The sequence below is a fragment of the Schistocerca piceifrons genome, chromosome 2 (assembly GCF_021461385.2).
Source record: "Schistocerca piceifrons isolate TAMUIC-IGC-003096 chromosome 2, iqSchPice1.1, whole genome shotgun sequence".
In the NCBI taxonomy this organism is placed as follows: Eukaryota; Metazoa; Arthropoda; class Insecta; order Orthoptera; family Acrididae; genus Schistocerca; species Schistocerca piceifrons.
Genome location: NC_060139.1, coordinates 174,907,681 through 174,931,048, shown reverse-complemented (window position 1 = coordinate 174,931,048; position 23,368 = coordinate 174,907,681). Strand labels below are relative to the sequence as shown.

Genomic DNA, 23,368 nt, shown 5'->3' with positions numbered 1-23,368 from the left:
AAAAGTGTTGTGACAGTGCCACGACATTTAACAGTGCCGCCACGACAGTACGCGCAAATGGCGATAGAGGTGCTCTGCAACTCGGCTGAGCGCGGGAGCGCCACCTTGCTATGAACGGTGCCGGCCGCATGTACAGCACGGCAGTCGAATGAGAGATACTGAGTTGTTATCATGTAACCAGCTATTGTTTCTAAGTGAGTGTTTTTGAATATCCACGCAATTATTGGTGATTAAAGGTTATAACAAAGAGATGAATACACTAAGCAGATTCAGAAGGGTGTAGGTTGCAGTAAGTACTGGGAGATGAAGAAGCATGCACAGGATAGAGAAGAATGAAGAGCTGCATCAAACCAGTCTCAGGACTGAAGACCACAACAACAACAACAACAACAACAACAACTACTCTTATTTTTTCAAACTCACCCAAGTATTCCTTCACTGCATGACAGTCAGAAGAAAGCTTCTCTCCAGTAATTGTTAGCTGACAGATTCCATGACGTTTTTTGAATCTGTCCAACCAACGCATATTCGCACGAAAGAACTCATCACCATTCATTAACTTGTTCAGGTAAACAGCCTTCTCCTGAACCAGTACTCCACTCAAAGGAGTTCCCCTTTCTCTTTCCTGTGTAAACCAAAGGTAAAAAAAACCTTCATCCACTTCATTGTACTGGAACTGTTTCAAAGTCTGCTGAATTTTGAGTGTTTTTTCTCAAATACGTTGTGCAGGACCGTTCAAGCTTCACTTGGTTCTTCGTCTAATCGCAAATGGTTGCTTTAACAACACCCAGTTCTGTCGCCAGTTTAGATACATTCTCACCATTGTCAATCTGCTTCAAAGCATTCAGTTTTTCTTTGAGAGTTAACATTGTACGTTTCTGTTTACTCATGATGAAAATACGTACACCACTACACCTGAATGAATACAATACAACTGTTACGCATGCCAGCGATCGATAACTAACATAACCAAGCACTTTGTGAGCCAACTGATAGTGCACTGACCTGAGACACTGCATAGGTCTCAACAATGCACAACAAGGGCAGGGAGTGAGAGTGTGCCATTGTTCCCACACTTGTTCTCATTTGTTACCATGGTGTACCTACTTATCTGCTTGGTATACTTCATTCTAGAAACTCATCACTGTAATTCCGGCTGGTCCGAACAAATTTGTAATCTCTGAACAAGGTCTGGTCTCAATTAGTTCAGATTATAAAACAGCAAAAGAAAGACACATGCACTCCACAAGTACTCTGCTATCCTTTGTGTAGTTAACACCGGACCTATCAAGAGAGTTCCACAGTTCCCAACCCGATAAAGCAGGTCTAAAAATCTGCAGCCAAGACTATAACAGAGTCAACAAAACCTCTGGCTGACATACTCCACTTGACTCCAAATCAGAGTACCCTCATGAACTCTGGGAACAATGCTGCCAATTGCAAGCCCTGCTTGTACAATGTACATGGGACCAGTAGCCTTCAACACCTCTGTCATCTGCCTGTATGAACTGAGAGTGGGCTCAGAACCCATGTGACAAGTGTCACTGGTGCCAATGTGAGCCACAATTTGTAGTCGACTGCACCCTCCATACTCCTTGACAGACGCAGGCAAGGTCACCTCCACATCTCAGATGAGGCCCCCAGCAGACATACCAAGTACACACTGGCCTTCTTTCCAGCCCTGAATGCTATCTTTCTAACAGGCTCCATAATATTCCTAACGTTGGTGCTCCAATAACTAGCAAGCCCCTGCCCATGTGTGCCTACTCAAACCCTGCTGAAGGAATGGCCATCTGCTCACTCACAGAGTAAATAGGCAAGGCCAGATGCCAAGCCTCCACACTGTCCCTCCACCTCGAGCAATGCAAACACATTAGATCCTATGCTCATCCTGTAACGAGTGCATATCATCACATTGGGTACACTAGGAGGTGGCTAGCAGCAGAGCCCATTGATGAAATATGCAACACCTGAGGTGTCCCATGTGATGCACCACAGTTTCCACCAATGGTACACCCTGAAGCAGCAGCCTGAAAGTGGCTGACTATAGCCGAAACCACGGTCAACAATTCACAAACTGTTGCCAGCTCTTCTTGTGTCTGCACATGGCACATGCACGTCCTACTCGTCCTATCAAGAATAACTGAAGAAGTAAACTATAAAAGTTGAGAGGTACCTAGATATGTAACTTGTTACCTTCGTGACGTGTCACCAATGGACGCTGGCATCATAATGAACATTGTGGCTGGTTCTTCAGAAGAATCAACAACTGAGCTACTGACTGCCTGAATTTCATTTATAAAACATGAGATTAAAATTCTTAATGACAATTTGCAACTATATGAAAACAACATAAAGTAGTTACTAACTACTGCATGTACATGCTTTATTTTACATGTAAACGTCGCTACAGGTATTCAGATTTAGGTTATGACATATTTGTTATGCCTGTCATCCTTGGTGACAATGTGACAAAGACTAATAGCAAAATTCTGCATGACCTGCTGAAGTGTGAGATCATCGATGCTCTCAATGACCTCCTGAATGGCTGTTTTCAGTACAGAAATGGTTTTGAGGTTATTGCTGTGCACCTTGTCTTTAACATAGCCCCACAAAAAGGAGTCACATGTGTTCAGATCCAGAGAATATGGTGGCCAATCGAGGCCCATGCCAGTGGCCTCTGGGTACCCCAGAGCCAGAATGTGGTCCCCAAAGTGCTCCTCCAGGACATCAAACACTCCCCTGCTTCAATGGGGTCAAGTTCTGTCTTGTATGAACCACATCTTGCCAAAATCAGGGTAACTTTGGATAATGGGGATGAAATCATCTTCCAAGACCTTCACGTGCCATTTGGTAGACACCATGCCATCAAGAGATATTGCACCAATTATTCCATGACTGAACATTGCACCACACAGTCACTGGTTGAGGGTAAAGAGACTTCTCGATCACTAAATGTGTATTCTCAGGTTCCAAATGCACCAGTTTTGCTTATTGACAAACCCATCCAATGAAAATTGCTAACACCAACAAGGCACGTGCACATGAGCATACCAATTCCCATCATACTCCATGGCCAACCATGCAGTTTGAATGTCCTAACACAAATCGTTCCGAAGTTACGATGCTTTTATTTTGTATAATTCAATAATTGTCACCCTGTGAGTAAACACAGGAAAAGATAAATATGCAACTTGCTGATCTGGAGATGTAACACAGGTGACAGCTGGAGCTGGACACAAGCAGGCACACCTCATGCACACATGAACACTTCAGCTGCTATGGCATGAGGTGTGCTTGATTGTGTATGAGTATTTTCCTATCTTTAATGAAGAAGGCATTGGCTGAAAGCTCAGTGAGCATCAGTCTTTTCATTGTGTCTTTCTGCAACTCAACATGTCATCTTTACAGTGCCTAGCTGTCTATCTTCTTTGTAACTGTTGATCAAACATAGTAGCCTATGATTACAATATTAATGAACCACAAATGTAATCTTTCAACTCAAACAAATACGTGGGTGGAATACTTGATATGGATATGAAATGGAATGATCACGTATTTCGGTCATAGGTAAAGCAAGTGGCCTGCTTTGTTTATTGATAGTATACTAGGAAATGCAATCAGTCTACAAAGGAAACTGCTTACAAATCACTCATGCTACCCATCCTAGAATGTTGCTCAAGACTGTTGAGCAGATACTAAATAGGACTAACTAAGAATATTGAATACATACAAAGAAGAGCTGCATGAAGGGTCATAGGTTTGTTTGACCCTCTGAAGAGTTCCACAGAGATACTGAAAAAACTCAACTGGCGGACATTTGAAGATAGACAAACTATTCCAAGAAGCCTACTTATGCCAAGTTCCAAGAATTTGCTTTAAACAGTGAATCTAGGAATAAACTGAAACCCCCTACAGACCACTCCTATAGGCATTGCAAGGACAAGATTAGATTAATTACAGCAGATATAGATGCATTTAATCAGTCATTCTTCCCATTCTCCCTATGCAAAAGGAACAGGAAGCATCCCTAATAACTGGTACAACAGGAGATGCCCTCTTCCATGCACTTCACAGTGGTTTGCAGAGTATGGCTGTAAATTTAGATATACAGTAACAATCCCTTTTAACATTTCTGAGCAGAATGACCTAAAAATGTAAAATTCAAGAAAGTGTAAATATAGGGAAGGATAGGAAACACAACAAGCTGCAGATTTCGCACCTATTGTTCTTTGTTTACAAAGGCTGCCATCTTAAGTGCTTTAACCAATACTGTGTTGCAAGTTTCATTTACCATAATTTTTAATGATTATCAACAATAAGTCTCACATCAGAACACAAATATCTTTTTAATGAGGTTTCACAAAAGACTTTTGCTTTTGTGTTTCATTTACACCATTGGACACAATCAGAATGAAGTGGGAAAAGTGCAGGCAAATTTGTGTGTGTCAGCACTCAGCCACTGCCTTTGTGACTATCATGAGGGCAGTGGCTTAGTGCCAACACACACAAATGTGCACATGTTCTTCTCTCTTTGTCCTGATCATGTCTAATGGTGAAAATAAAACACAGATGCAAAGGTCTTTCATGAAACCACATTAAAAAGATACTTGTGTTCTATTATGAGACATATTATTGATAATCATTACAAAATTATGATAAATAAAACATGTAACACAATATTGGTCAAAACACTAAAGTTAGCAGTCTTTGCAAACAGGGAACAATAGGCATAAAATCTACAGTTTGTTTCCAACAAGGAGGTCACTCATTTGAAGAACATCGTGAGAAGGAGGGTGGAAACTGTTGTCATGTTATGGAGCATCTTGAGGAGGAATGTTTACATCTAACATCAAGTCATACCACCCTAAGACTGCACACCGAGTACGGATTAGCATACTTCACACAGAAGTGTTGATAATTCGTGAAAGCCCACTATAGAGATGGTCATCTACAAAAATTGTGTATTTTTGTATAAATGACTGTGAAATTAAATTAAAACTGTTGCAATACAATGCAATGAGCAGAAGGAAGCTTGATACTAATGTCAAAATCAACAGACAGTGATTATCAATAAAGCACTGGCTCAGCATATTTTCCCACCCTTCCAAACACTGCAAACCTAAAGTACAGGTGGACATGACCTAACATTCTTACAATTAAAATCTTGCTTATTGCGTTAATGCCATGTTACATGATTAATAACTTTGAGTATAGTCTGCATTCTTTTCAAGGCTGACTTTGAGCAGAAGTATGATGCACTTTTTGCAGAAATCTGTATGAAAATCAAGGTCACGGTAACGTCAAAGAAAACTTAAAATGTGGGAAATGTTGTAACATAGAATCATTAATTATGGCAAAGCACTGTATGAGAGATAGTACTTCTGTTGCGACCAACAAAAATTAACACAAAAGTGGGAAAATGTAAAACTCAGGGATATAAAAATTAACAGGGGGTGATTTAGAGGCATTTGGGTGGAGGTGTGAACTGAGTTAGGCAGGGTTCAACATTGGTCTTTGGTTAGGTCTGATTGGTATGGTTGGTGGCAAAAAAGGTTTTCCTCTGTAGAGACCAGGAGAAGGACAGAAGGCCTTTAATGAGTCATGCATGATTGAATTTGGGAGTGGGGCTGAAGATGAGGACTTTGGAAAGGACTGATATTTCTGTGGGGCTAAGGCTTCTGGAGGAATGGTTCATGGCTGTGTTTCAGGTCTGTTTACGTTCTGGATTCTTTGTGATGGTGGGAGGGAGTTTTAGAGTAAATGTAGTAGGTATGCGAGACAAGGTTTGTCAGCTATGAGAGGACGTTGGGGAGATTTGGAGGTGGTTGTAGAGGTGGTGGGCAGTGGTACTCCAAGGTCGGAGTAGAAAGTGAACACAATGGAGAACTTTTTGAGGTGGTGTTGTGCATGTTGCTCTAGTTCCTGGAGGAAAAGAGTTTCGGTGCACATTATGGGTTCCAGGGATTTGGGATTGCATAGCAGGAGAATTTTGCAGATGGAGAGAAGGTACTGCAAGGTGGTGTGGGCTTCTTTGATTTGATTTTGCAGGACTATGTTGGTGTGGGCTACGGATTGGCAGAATCTGAACAGGTGGAGGTCATTGTGAAAGGATGGATGGCAGCCAGAGATGGGTAATTTGACAATAAGGCCACTTGGGGGGATTCCATGAGCCAAGTAACAACACAGGAACTGTATGTGGGACTGGGTTACAGCTACGGTTAAGGAAACTTTTCTGTATTGATGTAGATGGAAGGAGCAAAAAATTACATAAATAAAGTAGAATTATGTCCAAAAAAATTTCATAAAAATACACCCAAATACGTGTGAAAAATCACAATAAGGATGAAATGGATGTGAAAGGGGGAAACAAGGTGAAATCTGAGGGGGTCAACGATACCGAAAGGCGAAAATTAACAAAAATTGGTGTGAAGTCACAAAGAGTCCAAGGAAAGAATGAAAAATAATACATATATATTTTACTGTGGGTAGCAGGTCTGAGGGTGGATAAGTGTGAAGAAGGGGACAGTAGATGTGACTGGATGAGGTGAAATTAATGGGTGCAAACTGGGTTAGAACAGAGAAAGAGTGGGGCTGGGGAGGGGTTTGTAGGATGAGCTACAACGTCTTGCGGCACCAGAAAGGTGCAGGAAATAACACGCAGAAATATGGGACAGTGACAAAGGGAGAGTGATCAATTTTAAGGTATTGGATTAATGATATATTGGTGGGAGTAATGTGGGACATAAGATGCTGCACCAATAATCAGTGTGGTCTTATAGCCGTCTGTAGTGTGCGGCTGGACCAGTTGATACAGTGTGGCACGTAAGTAGAGCATGCAGTGCAGTTTATAGTGCGACAAGAGAAACACAGGAAAGAAGAGAAAGAGGGACAGACATTGACTATAATGATGCATTAGAAAATAGTAACAGCACTGTGTTAGGCAAATATCAACAATAGAAAATCCAGTATTATGAAAAGGTAAGTTGCCACTCATCATATAGTGGAGATGCTGAAAGTTTCCTTACCTCTAGCCAGAACCCAGTCCCACATATTGCTCCTGCACTGCTGCTTGGAAAATGGAATCCCCACAAATAGCCTTATCATCAAATTACCCATCTTCGGCTGCCATTTCACAATAACCTCCACCTGTTCAGATTCAGCCAATCCTTAGTCCTCACCAACATAGTCATGCAAAATCAAATCAACCAAGCCCACACCACCTTGCAATACCTTCTCTCCATCCACAAAATTCTCCTGCTATGCAATCCCAAATCCCTGGAACCCATAACATGCACTGAAACTCTTTCCCTCCAGAAACTGGAGCAACATGCACACCACCACCTCAAAAAACTCTCCACTGTGTTCACTTCCTACTCCCACCTTGGAGTACCACTGTCCACCACCCCTACAACAACCTCCAAATCTCCCCCTTGTCCCCTCATAGCTCACAAACCTTGCCTCGCAGACCTACTACATTTACCCCAACCTCCAAAACTCCCTCCCATCACCACAAAGAATCCAGAACCTAAACAGACCCGAAACACAGCCATGAACCATTCCTCCAGAAGCCTTAGCCGTACAGAAATATCAGCCCTTTCCAAAGTCCTCACCTTTAGCCCCACTCCCAAATTCAATCATGCAGGACTCATTAGCGACCTGCTCTCCTTCTCCCAGTTCCTACAGAGGAAAACCTTTTTTGCCACCAACCCTACCAATCAGACCCAACCAAAGACCAATGTTGAAAGCTGCGTAATTCAGTTCACACCTCCATCCAACTGTGATCCACCCAAATACCTCTAAATCACCCCCTGTTAATTTTTCAGAAAATCTTAACCTTGAACCTTGCCTCACCAACATTCCCCAAATCCCTCAACATGCAAACTAACATTACATCTGCAGAAAGAACTTCAATCCACCATCTAATAACTGACCCCGATCTTATAATCCTTCCTGCGTACAAAGACTCCACCACTGTAATTTTGAATTACAAGGATTATCTAGCAGAAGGACTCCACCAGCTGTCAGATACATCCACCTACAAAGCTTGCCACAGTGACCCCATTCCAGAAACACAGCAGAATCTCCAGTCTCTCCCAAAATCCTTGGGTTCATCCTAGAACCTCTCCTCAAGGTCCATCTCTCTGCTCACACCTACCACTCCCTGCACTCCTACCTTCTACAAGCTTCCAACCACCCAGAACACCCCATTGTGGCTGGTTACTGTGCTCCCACTGAAAGAATCTCTGCTCTCCTAGACCGACACCTTCAACTTGTTACTGAGAACCTACTCTACCAACCATTTCCTCCATCAAATATCCACTGTTCCTGTCCCTTTACGACATAGTGCCCTGCTGGTCACTATTGATACCACCATCCTTTATGCTAACAGCCCTAATTCCCATGGCCTTACTGCTATTTAACACTACCTTTTCCAATGCCCGATGGATTCCAGACCAACAACCTCCTTCCTGGTCACCATGAGTAACTATATCCTCATCCATAATTACTTCTCCTTTGAAGGCATTACCCAGAAACAAATCTGAGGTACGGCTATGGGCACCTGCATGTCACCATCCTATGCCTACCCATTCATGGGCCATCTAGAGGAATCATTCCTTAACACCCAGAATCCCAAACCCCTAAACTGGTTCAGATTCACTGATGACATCTTTGTAATCTGGATTAAGGGTGAGGACACCCTATCCACATTCCTCCAGAACGTCAATAACTTCTCCGCCATTTGCTTCGCCTGGTCCTACTCAACCCCACAAGCCACATTCTTAAATGTAGACTTCCACCTCAAAGATGGCTACATCAGTACCTCCACCCATATCAAACCTACTAACCACCAGCAACACCTCCATTTTGACAGCTGCCACCAGATCCATACCAAGAAGCCACAAAGCCTAGCACCCCCCCCCCTGGTGGTCAAATATGCAGTGATGAGTTGTCCCTCTTGATATATAACGAGGGACTCACTGAAGCCTCCTCCCAACTTTGCACAAAAGGAAGTCTCCCGTGTCTTATCTTTCCATTCTCCTCCCCCCCCCCCCCCCAAAGTCCCACCATCTGGCCAGAGAGGAGCATTCCCCTCAAAAGTCAGTAAAACCCAGGACTGGAGCAACTGAATTACATTCTCCGCCAGGGTTTCAACTACTTCTCATCATGCCGTGAAATGAGAAATGTCCTGTCCACTATCCTCCCCACCCCTCCCTCAGTGGTGTTCCACCGTCCATTGATCCTACACAATGTATTCATCCATCCCTACCCAACTATTGCTCCCAACCCCTTACCTCATGGCTCGTACCCCTGCAATAGACCCACATGCAAGACCTATCCCATACATCCTCCCACCACTACCTACTCCAGTCCTGCCACAAACATCACCTATCCCATCAAAGGCAGAGCTACCTGTGAAACCAGTCATGTGATCTACAAGCTAAGCTGCAACCACTGTGCTGCATTCTATGTGGGCATGACAACCAACAAGCTGTCTGTCCACATGAATGGCCACCGACAAACTGTGGCCAAGAAACAAGTGAATCACATTGTTGCTGAGCATGCTGCCAAACATGATATCCTTCATTTTAATGGCTGCTTCACAGCCTGCACCATATGGATGCTCCCCACCAACACCAGCCTTTCTAAACTGCGCAGGTGGGAACTTTCCCTGCAATGTATCCTACATTCCCGTAATCCTCCTGGCATCTACCTTCATTAGTCATTGTCCTCACCCATCCAGCCCCTTCCCTGTTCTCATTCCAGCACTACACAGCCCTCATTCCACCATCACACCCAGTCTTTTTATTTCTTTTCTTTCTCACCCACCTCTGCCCTTCCCACCACTCCCCTGCCCTCCATCTAACCTTCTGGCTGCACTTAGCTGCCCTACCCTCTCTCCACTTCATCTCCTGCACACTTCCCAGCGGCACTTCATTGTCCGACACCCGTACCCTACTACCCCTTCCCCTCCCCCCCCCCCCCCAGCCACCTCCTTACCCCCACCCAGGTGTCACTCCCATATTCACTGGTGCTACTGCTCACAGTGTAGCTTCAGTTGCCTGAAACTGCAGTCATGTGTGTGTGAGTTGCATTTGCATGAGAGTGTGTGAGTGTGTGTCTGTTGTCTATTTTTGACAAAGGCCTTACTGGCCGAAAGCTTTATTTGTGACAGTCTTTTTGTTGTGCCTATCTGCGACTCAGCATCTCCACTATATGGAGAGTGGTAACTGTCCTTTTATGTGACTGTAGGCTTTCCCGGCGTAAACTATTGATGAAGGTTTCTCGGGTCTCCAGCCGGGTGGTGGCGTTGATATCTCGCGACGTTTCGGGAAGTGTCATACTACCCATCTTCACCAGAAGATGCGTAGTATGACACTTCCCGAAACGTCGTGAGATATCAATGCTACCTCCCGGCTGGAGACCCGAGGAACCTTCATCAACTTTCCTTTTGATAATATTGTTACATTCCATCCTGTATTTTGCTTGTTACATTCCATCCTGTATTTTTCAATGTTGTATTTAGATGTACATGGATGTACCAGTGTTAAAAGCTACCTTGTTGAGTTCATGAACTTTCCACAAGAAGCTACGGAAGTTAAGTATGGTTAGACTGAAATACACTATTGTTAAACCATTGCATTAAAAAGGGGATAGCTCTGATAATAACAACTACCACCCAGTCTCACTTCTAACTGCTTTGTCCAAAATTCTTGAAACAGTAATGCATTCAAGAGTAGTTATAAAAATGAAGTACTACCAAAATGTCAATTTGGTTCTCAGAAAGGCTTTTCAACAGAAAATGCTATGCACACTTTCACTGATCAAATATTAAATGCTCTGAATAACTGAACATGACCCACTGGGATATTCAGTGATTTCTCAAAGGCTTTTGACTGCGTGAATCACTAAATTCTTCAAGATAAACTAAAGTATTGTGGTGTGAGTGGGACAGTGGACAAATGATTTAGTTCATATTTAACTGGAAGAATGCAGAAGGTTGAAATTAACAGTGCAGGTAGTCTGTAAAAATCAGCAGAGTCCTCTAACTGGGGAAGTATCAAGAATGGAGACCCACAGGATTCAGTCTTGGGTCCCTTATTGTTCTTAATATATATGACTTGTTACTTTATATTCATGAAGATGCAAAGCTAGTTCTTTATGCTAATGATACAAGTATAGTAATCACTAGACCTCAGACTTTTAGGTTCTAAAAATCTTAAATTAGGTACCTAATATAGGTTCTATCGCTTGCAAAAATAGGTTATAAAATCAGAAAATAGGTAATCAAAATCTGACATTTTGTTATGTAGAATGATAATAGATTAACAAAAATCCATATTATGTTATTTTCCATGTTCATAATTACAGTCACAGTAAAAAACTAACACTTTCTCCAGATTTTCCATTGAGAAACTGCATCTCTTGTCTGTTAATAGCATCTTATATGCTGAGAATGAGCGTTCCATGTCAACAGATGTGACTGGAGCAGTTTCTCACTAACTTTCATACCAATAGAACCTGGGATCAAGTTGATTTTTTCTTTCACCTCTTCTATCAATCACAGTTGTGTGCAGACTGGTTTCCCTGAACAGTCCGAGCTTTAATAATAGGGACCAAAAATGCATAAGGAGATTTTTGTATGCAATGTCACTGGAAATTGTTGGTTCCTTTAGAAGATCTTTAGCTGACATAACGCTCACTGCCTCCTCCCACAATTTAAGAACAATGTTCTTAATGTATTCCAAATGCCCGCTGTAATATTACACGGCCTCTGGCCATGTTCCCCAGCTAGTAAGTATGGGTTCTGGTGGAAGTGTTACATTGGGAAGTTCCTCTCGAATTAACTGGATTCTTGCAGGTGCTTTAATAAAAACCTTTTTGATGGTTGAATTTAGCTTATTTACATGTGGAAATTAGAGACACATTGTTTCAGCTACATGATTCATGGCATGGGCAAGACATGTGTTATGGAGCGAGGCTGAATAAAATACTTTCAACAGTTTAACAGCAGCAGTCATGTATGTGGCTGCTTCGTGTAGATTACAGGTACTTTATTTTCATGTAGACTGTTGGGGAAAAGTAATTTGAGGACTTTATTAACAAAGTGAGCAATTGTTTCCTGGTTTTAGTCTTTTTTACCTCCTTGCTGCAGGTGAGATGAGGTACAGAATGAGTGTCAGGATCGAACTTTCCAACAATCAAATTAGACACATTTTGATCTTGTCTGTTGTCTCGTCGACAGAGATCCATGCATATGAATCGCCTATACCTTCCCTTATCCTGCTCAATGTATTTTTGTATAAAGTATCTAAATAGTTCTCATTGTGGATTCTGATGGACTGCTGGGCTGACAGTGTTCCTCTACAAAATTTTTGAACTGGCTATTTTCAACTGCATTGAATGGTATGTTTGCTGCAACAATGGCTTGACACAGGTCAAGATGAAACTCATTTTTGTTTGTCGCATTTGGTTTAGTTAGAAATATTTGTTTAAAGTTCAATTTATTCTTTAAATCTGCCTGGTGATTAATCCCTGCAACATGCTGACTTAAATGCAAACTCTGCTCAGAATGTACCTAAAAACAAAAAGAAATGAGAAATACTTTGTGGAAGAATTTACGTACAAGATCTACTTAGCAAAATTAACCTACATCAAGGGTTTAGAGACAATATTTTTGTATTCCCATGTGTCTGGTCCAAGTTAACTCAGGAAAAGCAGTGGCATCACTGTTCTCCGAGTGGGTGTAGCAGATAAAAGGTTAACATTTTACTTACATCTTTGTTGCACATGCTGCAGAGAATAACTCTTCTGTCTGTAGAGAAATCAGGAAATTCTTGCAACCACTCACGAATCAGAGATGATTTGGAGCTGGCTACTCTCAGCATGCTTGACTTTCTACAAATATACTGTCGCTGTGAAATATTTCACCACATCCAAGCAGCACACTGGCCGACTGAATGAAGACATTGCAGGTGTTTTAAACAGGCTGTTCCGACAGGGCAGGTTAGGCGCCATAGGCAGATCCCAAGGCTCCTTCATACCCTGCCGGCCCATTTGATGGTTCACAGTGAGCAACAATGCTCTGCGGAGCAGGGAGGGTTGGAACAACCTGGCATATGCTGCCATCTTCTGACTCACAGTTGGCGTTTACACATGCAAACAAACCTGTTATCATTCAATTACTGTTTTCTATGTAGCCAGGAAGACCAGACATGTAGTTTTAATCATACAAATTTTATTTGACTGGATTTTTAAAAATTAGATACAGTCAGGCTCTAACATGAAATTAGGTATTTTTAGGATTTTTAAAAATGAGGTACAGTCAGGTTCTAACATGAAATTAGGTATTTTAGGTACTATAAAATTACAACTTTTGATAAAATATTTGCATAATTCTTAGCAGGGAAGACCAAGAGAGAAAGTTAGTCATAAAAACTGTATTTAATTGGATTTTTAAAATTTAGGTACAGTCAGGTACTAAACTGAAATTAGGTATTTTTAAGTGCTATAAAACTAGAGTTTTCAATCATAAATCGGCATAATTCATGTACAGTTTTTATTGCCTTTATTTAATGAGGAGCAAAACAGGTTTTTATCTAAAATCTGAGGTCTAGTAATCACAACCAGCAAACAAGAATTAGCTGAGGAAATTGTAAATAATGTCTTTCAGATAATTATCAAGTGGTTCTCTGCAAATGGACTCTCACTATATTTTTAGGAAAGGCGGTATATGCAGTTCTGTGCAGTAACTGGCACTAAGCTATTGCTAGACTTTGAACAGAAGCCTGTTGCTAAGGTAGAATATTCAAAATTTCTGGGTGTGTGCATTGATGAGAAACTGAATTGGAAGAAACACACTCATGATCTACTGAAATGGTTAGGTTCAGCTACTTATGCTGTTAGAGTCATTGCAAAGTTTGGTGATAAAAGTATCAGTAAATTGGCCTACTGTGCCTGTGCCTATATGCATTCACTGCTTTCATATGACATCATATTTTGGGGTAATTCACCATTAAGAGAAAAAGTCTTCATTGCACAAAATCAAGTAATCAGAATAAAAGCTGAAGTGCACCCATCATCACCTTGCAGATATTTATTTAAGGAAGTTGGGATATTCACAGTACCTTCACAATACACAGATCCACTTATGAAATTCCTTATCAGTACCCCAACCCAATTTAAAAAACAGCAAAGTGCATAGCTACAGCACTACAGGAAAGGGTGATCTTCACTATTCTGGGTAAATCTGACTTTGGCACAGAAAGGGGTAAATTATTCTGCCAAAAACATGTTTGGTCATTTGCCAAACAGTATTAAAAGCCTGACAGATAGCCAATCAGCATTTCAAAAAATTAAAAGAATTTCTGAATGACAACTTCCTCTACTCAATAGATGAATTTTTAGTTATGAAGTAGTAAAAAAAAATTACTGTATAAAGAAAACTTACGCTAACTGACACGTTCCACATCATTACAAAATGTCAAATTCATGCTCTATGGAACAAATATTAATGTAATGTAATGTAGCATCCTATTCACCATTAGACAATGAATGGATTTAATCATTCATCAGGTGGCTTGCGGAGTATGGATGTAGATGTAGTTACAATATGATGGATGTAGACAAATTATGTGTAAAGCTTAAACTGATTGTAAATTAAGCTCCAGAAGTATTTGCCATGTAATAGGCTAAGGAAGAAAAAGATTCACTATACTGTAATAACAAAATTTGGAAAATGCTGAGAAAACAGAAATTGTTGCACTCTGGGTTCAAAAAGAATGCATAAATGTCAATAGGCAAAAGTTCGTAGAAATTCATGCGTCTATATATTAAAAAAAAAAAAAAATAGAATCCTGCAAGAAACATATAGTTTCCACCATCAAATGTTAGTAAAAGATAAAAGATCTTATCAGAATCATAGAAAATTCCGGTCCTAAGTAAAATCCCTAAGTCACTCAAAGACCAATCTGCTGAGGCAGTAGAAGACACCAAAAGGAAAACTGATCTAGAATGAAATTTTCACTCTACAGCGGAGTGTGCGCTGATATGAAACTTCCTGGCAGATTAAAACTGTGTGCCAGACCGAGACTCGAACTCGGGACCTATTGCCTTTCGCGGGCAAGTGCTCTACCAACTGAGCCACCCAAGCACGACTCACGCCCTGTCCTCACAGCTTTACTTCTGCCAGTACCTCGTCTCCTACCTTCCAAAACTTTACAGAAGCTCTTCTGGTCCCGAGTTCGAGTCTCAATCTGGCACACAGTTTTAAACTGCCAGGAAGTTTCAGGAAAACTGATGTTTTAAATCACATGTTTAATAACTCAGTCATGCAAGGGGATCATACAGATACGCCACTGTTTGGCAGTTGTACAAATTTCTGTATGGAGGATATACAGGGTGAAAAATATTTAAACTGACAAACTCTGGGAGGTTGTAGGGGACATCAAAACAAATATTTTCCCCTAATGTCATTTTTTCCTATGAGGATTATTTAAACTAGTGGAGGACATATTACTCTCTTCAGTTGTTAGAGGCCGTATTACAATCTGCAGTTGTTAGAGGGCATATTATTTCAAGTAGATTTCCCCACCATGTTATAGTTCTGGATGGAGTTTTTAATTTGCCGGATATAGACTGGGAGACTCAAATGTTCATAACGGGTGGCAGGAACAAAGAATCCAGTGAAATTTTTTTAAAGTGCTTTATCTGAAAACTTCCTTGAGCAGTTAAACAGAGAACCGAGTCGTGGCGATAACATATTAGACCTTCTGGTGACAAACAGACCCGAACTATTTGAAACAGTTAACGCAGAACAGGGAATCAGTGATCATAAGGCGGTTACTGCATCGATGATTTCATCTGTAAATAGAAATATTAAAAAAGGTGGAAGATTTTTTTGTTTAGCAAAAGTGACAAAAAGCAGATTACAGAGTACCTGACGGCTCAACACAAAAGTTTTGTCTCAAGTACAGATAGTGTTGAGGATCAGTGGACAAAGTTCAAAAACATCGTACAATATGTGTTAGATGAGTATGTGCCAAGCAAGATCATAAGAGATGGAAAAGGGCCACCGCAGTACAACAACCGAGTTAGAAAATTGCTGCGGAAGCAAAGGGAACTTCACAGCAAACATAAACATAGCCATAGCCTTGCAGACAAACAAAAATTACGCGTAGCGAAATGTAGTGTGAGGAGGGCTATGCTCTTCAGTTGTAGGCAACTGCTGTCCACCAGTGTAGAAGTGCATTGTCTCTGTTTACTAATGGAGCGATACTCCTGGAGTGAGTACACTGATATGGTTGGCGCATACTACGTAGTGCACCACAACGGACGAGCTGCACAGCGGGTTTATCAACAACAATATCCTCATCGCCGTATCCCACATACAACCTTTGTTACTGTGTACCAACATCTGTGCGAGACCGGGTCATTTAGCAGATTACCTAGACAGGGACGCCATTGCACGTTAAGAACGCTGCAATTTGAGGAAGCTGTCCTGCAGCATGTAGAGTGGGATCCTTCAATCAGCACTTGTGCAATTGCATGTAACATGGGGACGAATCAGCTGAATGTAAGAACAGTCCTTCAAGAGCAAATGTTACGTCCATTTCACTTACAGTGTGTACACAACCTGGAACCAGTTGATTATCCACCTAGAGCACAGTTTTCGCAGTGATACTTGGAACAGTGTGAAATGCATCCTACATTTCCATCCTCTGTGTTGTTTACTGATGAATCAACGTTCAGGCATGATGGAGTCTTCAACATGCACAATTCGCATGTTTGGAGTGATGATAACCCACATGCCACAGTTACTAGCGCTCATCAAGTGCGGTTCTTCGTTAATGTGTGGGTCGGTGTTGTTGGGGACTGTTTAACTGGGCCGTATCTGCTACCTAGGCCATTAAATGGCAGGCACTATTACAATTTTCTCACCAGAGGATTGCCAGAATTGCTGGAAGACATCCCGCTCCCTACAAGGTAATGCATGTGGTTCCAACATGACGGGGCGCCAGCACATTTCAGTCATCGTGCGCGTCAATCCCTGGACCGACGGTTCCTAGAAACATGGATTGGCAGAGGTGGTCCCATACCATCGCCTGCTCGATCCCCAGATATGTCCCATCTGGACTTTTTTGTGTGGGGTGAGATGCGCAACCTTGTTTACCCAACTCCTGTTGCATCAGAAGAGAACCCAGTTGCTCAGATAGTAGAAGCAGCAGGAACAATTCAGGATACTCCTGGGATTTATGCCCATGTCAGACAGAACATGATCTGATGGCGTAACCTTTGTTCACGTGTCAATGGAGGCATTTTTGAAAATCTACTGTAACTGAAATTGGGTTGTGTTAATGTGTTGTCTCTTGGTCATAAAAAAATGGAAAAGTGTTTGTTGGTTTAATCAATTTGCCGCCAGAGATATCTTCCTCTTCTGTTTTAAATACTCCTCATAGGAAAAAATGACATTAGGGAAAAATATTTGTTTTGATGTCCCCTACAACCTCCCATAGTTTGTCGGTTTAAATACTTTTCACCCTGTAGAAATAGGCACCCTTGGCACTGAACAGCAGCTGAAGAGTTGAAAACAAATAAGTTGCTAGGTCCAAATGGAATCCCAGTTCATTTTACAGAAAGTAAACTTAGCTCGCATTTATCACAAATCTCCTGCTCAGCACAAAGTCCAAGTGAGCCACAAAACTGCATAGGTGACACTGTACCGAAGAAGGGTAAAAGAACAGAAGTGTAAAATTATGTATCCATATCCTAGACACTGGCATGCTGCAGAATTCTTGATTTCAACCATAACAACTTTCCTTGCGAAGAAACAGCTCCTGTCCACAAATCAACACGGATATAAAAAGTATTGGTGGTGCAAAACTCAGTTTGCCCTTTTTTCACACAAAATCCTATGGAACATGGATGAAGGGCAACAGCCAGATTCCATATTCCTAGATTTCCAAAAAACTACTGACACAATGCTACATGTCAAATATTAATGAAGGTCTGAGCATATGGGATAGGATCTCAGATATATGATTGCTTTGAAAACTTTTTAAGTATTAAAACCCAATATGTTGTACTCTTGTTTCTCAATATACAAACAATCTCATGGAAAGGGTGAATAGCAATCTGTGAGTGTTTGCTGGTGATAATGTAGTGTATGATAAAGTATTGTCTTTAAGTGACTATAGGAGGATAATGGATGAGTTAGACAATATTTCTATTTGGTATGATGAATGGCAGTGGCTCTAAATGTGTCAAAATTTAAGTTAATGCAGATGAATAGGAAAAACAGTCCTGCAATGATTGGATACAGCATCAGTGGAGTGCTGCCTGAGACAGACACATTGCTTAAATATGTACTCATATTGTTCTAAAGTGACACAAAATGGAACAAACACATAAAGTCAGTTGTAGAAAGGCAAATGGTTAACTTTGCTTGACTGTAAAAATTCTGTGTCTTATCTCTAAAGGAGATTGCAGAGAGAACACATGAACGACCCATTCTTGAGTACTGTTGTGTATGGGATCCCCTCCAAAGCAGATTCAAGGAGGACAATGAAGAAATTTAGAGGCATGCTGCTAGATTTGTTACCAGTAGGTTCGATCAACATGAGTATTACAGAAATGCTCTGTGATCTCAAATGGGAATTCCTGCAGGCAACAAGACATGATCTTTGTGAAACATTGTTGAGAAAGTTTAGAGAACCAACATTTGTGATAAGACTGCTGAATGATCCTACTGTCAACAACATACATCTTGTTTAAGGATCAGAAAGACTAGAGAAATCAGGGCTTGTACAGGCATAAATACAGTCTTTTTCCCCTACCACCATTTGCTATTGAAATAGGAAACTGAATAACTATCGGTAGTACAAGGTATCCTACACATGCGCTGTATGGTGACTCGCAGAGTATGTATGTACATGTAGTCATAGTATGTTGATATATGATCACCTACGATCTAGAAAATGTGCTGATTTTTCACTTATTCCATTCAGCTGCTGTTGGAAAACTGATCAACTGATGTTACACTGCAAAGCATTTACTACACAGTCTTGAAAAGAGGAAAGTAAAAGAAACAGAAAGTGTGCTAGCAGAAAACAACAGAACAATGAGTACACAGCGGAAAACTGTAAGAGGTAAATCGATAAAAAATGTGAATTGTTACAAGCAACCTATAAATAAGTAGTGATACTCTGCAAGAAAATAGAGTAGCCCAATAGATATTATGGCTTCCAATGAGAAATAGAAGAACACTGAGATAAAATTGATGACAATGATTACCATTATAGGCATCATACAAAACTTATGTAAGTATACAGAGATAAGTGTAAAAAACCATCACCTCACTCTACAGCAGGCTTTTGTGGTGGTCGATGAGCCTTCCAGGAAAGGTAAGTGTTCCAACCAACACCCACAACTTGTGTGACAGGTACCTGGAAGTTCACAGGAACGAAGCCAAAGTTTATAAGCTGGACAGCAGGCCATACCTGTATGAGCAAAAAAGTCTTTCAGTATGATACTAAAGTTACATTTAAAAATAAAAAGTTACTTCAGTGATTACATGGAAAGCAATGATCCAAGATAAACAAAATGGATGAAAATATTACAGTAATGGAAAAACTCAATTGTGGAAGCAACAAAAAGTATTAAAAAAAAACTTCCATTCACCAGCAGGTGAATGACAGGCAGCACATAGTCACACATAACTGTGGTAACCCATGGTTATCACATCAGATGAATCGGTACCTTACCACCTATCTAAGCTCAGCAGGAAGAGAGGCAGTGACCTATCACACGTATTTTTAATGAGCTCTCACAGCCATACTGCAACTAAATATGATCTCCAGGAGGTGGCACCTACAGACAGCGCTGACAGTCACACATCAAGAGCAGCACAGATAGCTGCCATCCAGTACCATTGCGCAAAAACATCTAATTACTTTCTATTGTACCCTGAAGCAAAGTGATCTCATTCTCATTCAAAAATGTCTCATGTGAACTTCAGTCCACTTGTGGATCACTGTTTGTCTAACTGCTACTAACGTGGGAATGTACAAGAACAATGTACTGGATGTGGTAGCGGTTTCTGCAGTAATACTATTGTAATTTGACTGGCTTTCTCAATCGTGCATATTACTACAGTAAAAGCTCAGAAAGTAGACTAGTTCTGACCTTTAAAGTAAAATTACATGCATGTGAGTGTGTGTTAGAAGGAGAGAGGGTATAGCTAAAAAAATAATGTAGGAAATGGTGTGAGGAGAATGCAAACTGGCAACAGGTTCAAAAACCACGAAGTCATGTTGAAGACAGCTATTGTTTTGTGATACCATTCCTACTGGAGGCATAGAATACTGCATAGTAATTGCGGCACAACTGACATACAACATAAAACTTTCGTAGTGATACTGCCATTAATTAGCTTATTATCAATTTGTAGATTACAGTTACACTGCAACTAATATAACATCCAGCTAATGCAAGGTTCTTTTGGCTATCAAGATATCCAAGAAATTCAAAAGCCATATCTAAATCAGCAAGAGAAGTAAGGTTCACCATCCATAAAGCAACACCCAAGAGTATTCCAAGCATGCACAAAGTCCAAGAAGACCTCTATATTAATGATTCAAAATTATCAGTTCACTTCAACAGATACAGAGAACAGCTCCCCTATACATAAACATGCATGTTCCTCTGACGGGAGTTGTAGAGAATGTTTGTAGCACAGTTACGGGTGGTACAGTTGATGGTTTAGACTTCGCTGAAATCAATGGCTGTGTGTCTCTTAGCAGAGCTGATGGTCACAGGGATAGTGGTTGGGATCAGTTTTGAGAGGCACTATTATCAGTGTGGTGCCAGAAGGCTGTTGCATTTGCAATTGATCTGAGTGGTGTTTTAGCTGTCCTTATTTGGATAAGATGATGAAGAGCTCACATATTCTCTGCCCAATGACGACGACAGGCATCCACCCCTTGCCCCCTCCCCCTGAGATGACTAAAAATGGAAGGGCAGACATGGGACCCTACAGAATAGTATTGTCACTGAAGCATCCCCTGAGCTGACTATGACCAGCATAAAAGGTCCAGTATTATGTTCAAAAAATTCCAGAACTTTGTCCACAAAATTTTTCTCTGTTTACCTTTTACTTATTGTGTATGGTCTCTTTTGAAATCTCTCCTCAACAGCTGATATGCTGTCCCAGTGCCATTTCCACTTCCGGAAGCAGACTTGGTATGCCTCTTACTGGATTGCTTGAAACACTATCTGCAAATTTTCTTTTATCTTCTCTATCGTTGCAAATTTTCACCCTTTCATGGGGTTTTCAACCTCAGAAAAAGTCTGCAAGGGTCAGGTCTGGAAAGTACAGAGGATGAGGCAGCACAGTAATTTCATTTTTTGTGCAATAGTCATGCACCAACAGCGATGAATGTGTAGATGCTGATCAAGATGTAAGAGCCATGAATTGTCTCACCACTTTTCAGGCCATTTCCTTCTCACATTTTCTCACAGGCATTGCAACCCATTCCAACAGTAGTACCATCGATTTAAGAGTTTGTCCCTATGGCATGAATTCATGATAAACAAATCCTCCAAAGTCAAAGCAAACTATCAGCATGGCTTTGAAATTTTACCTGAACTGACAATCTTATTTTGGTATTGGAGAACCTTTTCTGGTCCATTGTGAAGACTGAACCTTGGTCTCAACATCATAACTGTAGACCCACATATCATGACCAGTTATGATTCTCTTAAGGAATATCTCAGTCTCATTTGTGCAATCCAGAAGCTCTTCACAGATTGTGAGGTGAAGATCTTTCCAGTCTTGACTCATGAGCCATGGGATGAACTTGGCGGCAACATGACGCATTCCTAGATGCTGCGTCAGGATTTCATAACATGATCCGACAGAAATTTTACATTCTTCTGCAATCTCTTGAACAGTCTTTGATTGGCAAGCACAATCTCATTGATCTTCTAGACATGAGTATCGTCGGTAGATGTCGAAGGGCATCCTTAGTCACTTCTAAATTCAGTTCAACCATTTTTAAACTGTGTGAATCATTCATAACGCCAAGTATGGCTTAAGCACTCATCACTATAAGCTTCCTGTATCATTTGGTGTGTCTCTGTAAACGTTTTCTTGAATTTCATGCAAAATTTAACGATGACAGATTAGATTAGATTAGATTAGATTAATACTAGTTCCATGGATCATGAATACGATATTTCGTAATGATGTGGAACGAGTCGAATTTTCCAATACATGACATAATTAGGTTAATTTAACAACATACTTAAGTTAATATAACAACTTTATTTTTTGTGTTTTTTTTGTTTTTCTTTATTTTTTATTTTTATTTTTTTTATATTTTTTTTTAATATTTTTGTTTTTTTTCTTTTTTTTTTCTTAATTTATATCTAAAAATTCCTCTATGGAGTAGAAGGAGTTGTCATTCAGAAATTCTTTTAATTTCTTCTTAAATACTTGTTGGTTATCTGTCAGACTTTTGATACTATTTGGTAAGTGACCAAAGACTTTAGTGCCAGTATAATTCACCCCTTTCTGTGCCAAAGTTAGATTTAATCTTGAATAGTGAAGATCATCCTTTCTCCTAGTATTGTAGTTATGCACACTGCTATTACTTTTGAATTGGGTTTGGTTGTTAATAACAAATTTCATAAGAGAGTATATATACTGAGAAGCTACTGTGAATATCCCTAGATCCTTAAATAAATGTCTGCAGGATGATCGTGGGTGGACTCCAGCTATTATTCTGATTACACGCTTTTGTGCAATAAATACTTTATTCCTCAGTGATGAATTACCCCAAAATATGATGCCATATGAAAGCAATGAGTGAAAATAGGCGTAGTAAGCTAATTTACTAAGATGTTTATCACCAAAATTTGCAATGACCCTTATTGCATAAGTAGCTGAACTCAAACGTTTCAGCAGATCATCAATGTGTTTCTTCCAATTTAATCTCTCATCAATGGACATACCTAAAAATTTGGAATATTCTACCTTAGCTATATGCTTCTGATTAAGGTCTATATTTATTAATGGCGTCATACCATTCACTGTACGGAACTGTATGTACTGTGTCTTATCAAAATTCAGTGAGAGTCCGTTTACAAGGAACCACTTAGTAATTTTCTGAAAGACAGTATTGACAATTTCATCAGTTAATTCTTGTTTCTCAGGTGTGATTACTATACTTGTATCATCAGCGAAGAGAACTAACTTCATGAATATAGAATGGCAAGTCATTAATATATAATAAGAACAACAAAGGACCCAAGACTGACCCTTGTGGAACCCCATTCTTGATAGTTCCCCAGTTTGAGGAATGTGCTG

General features: G+C 40.5%; 1 protein-coding gene across 5 annotated transcripts in view; it reads right to left on the bottom strand.

Annotated features, from left to right (window-relative positions):
* The window catches only part of LOC124776844 (protein Mpv17-like), a 323,979-nt gene that overhangs the window by 30,359 nt on the left and 270,252 nt on the right, over nt 1–23,368 (bottom strand). For all 5 annotated transcript variants that reach the window (XM_047252010.1, XM_047252012.1, XM_047252009.1 and 2 more), the window contains one exon: nt 19,355–19,499. In XM_047252010.1, the coding sequence (XP_047107966.1) occupies nt 19,356–19,499 (144 nt within the window). In that variant the 3' untranslated portion in view covers nt 19,355. The remainder of the gene's footprint in view (nt 1–19,354; nt 19,500–23,368) is intronic.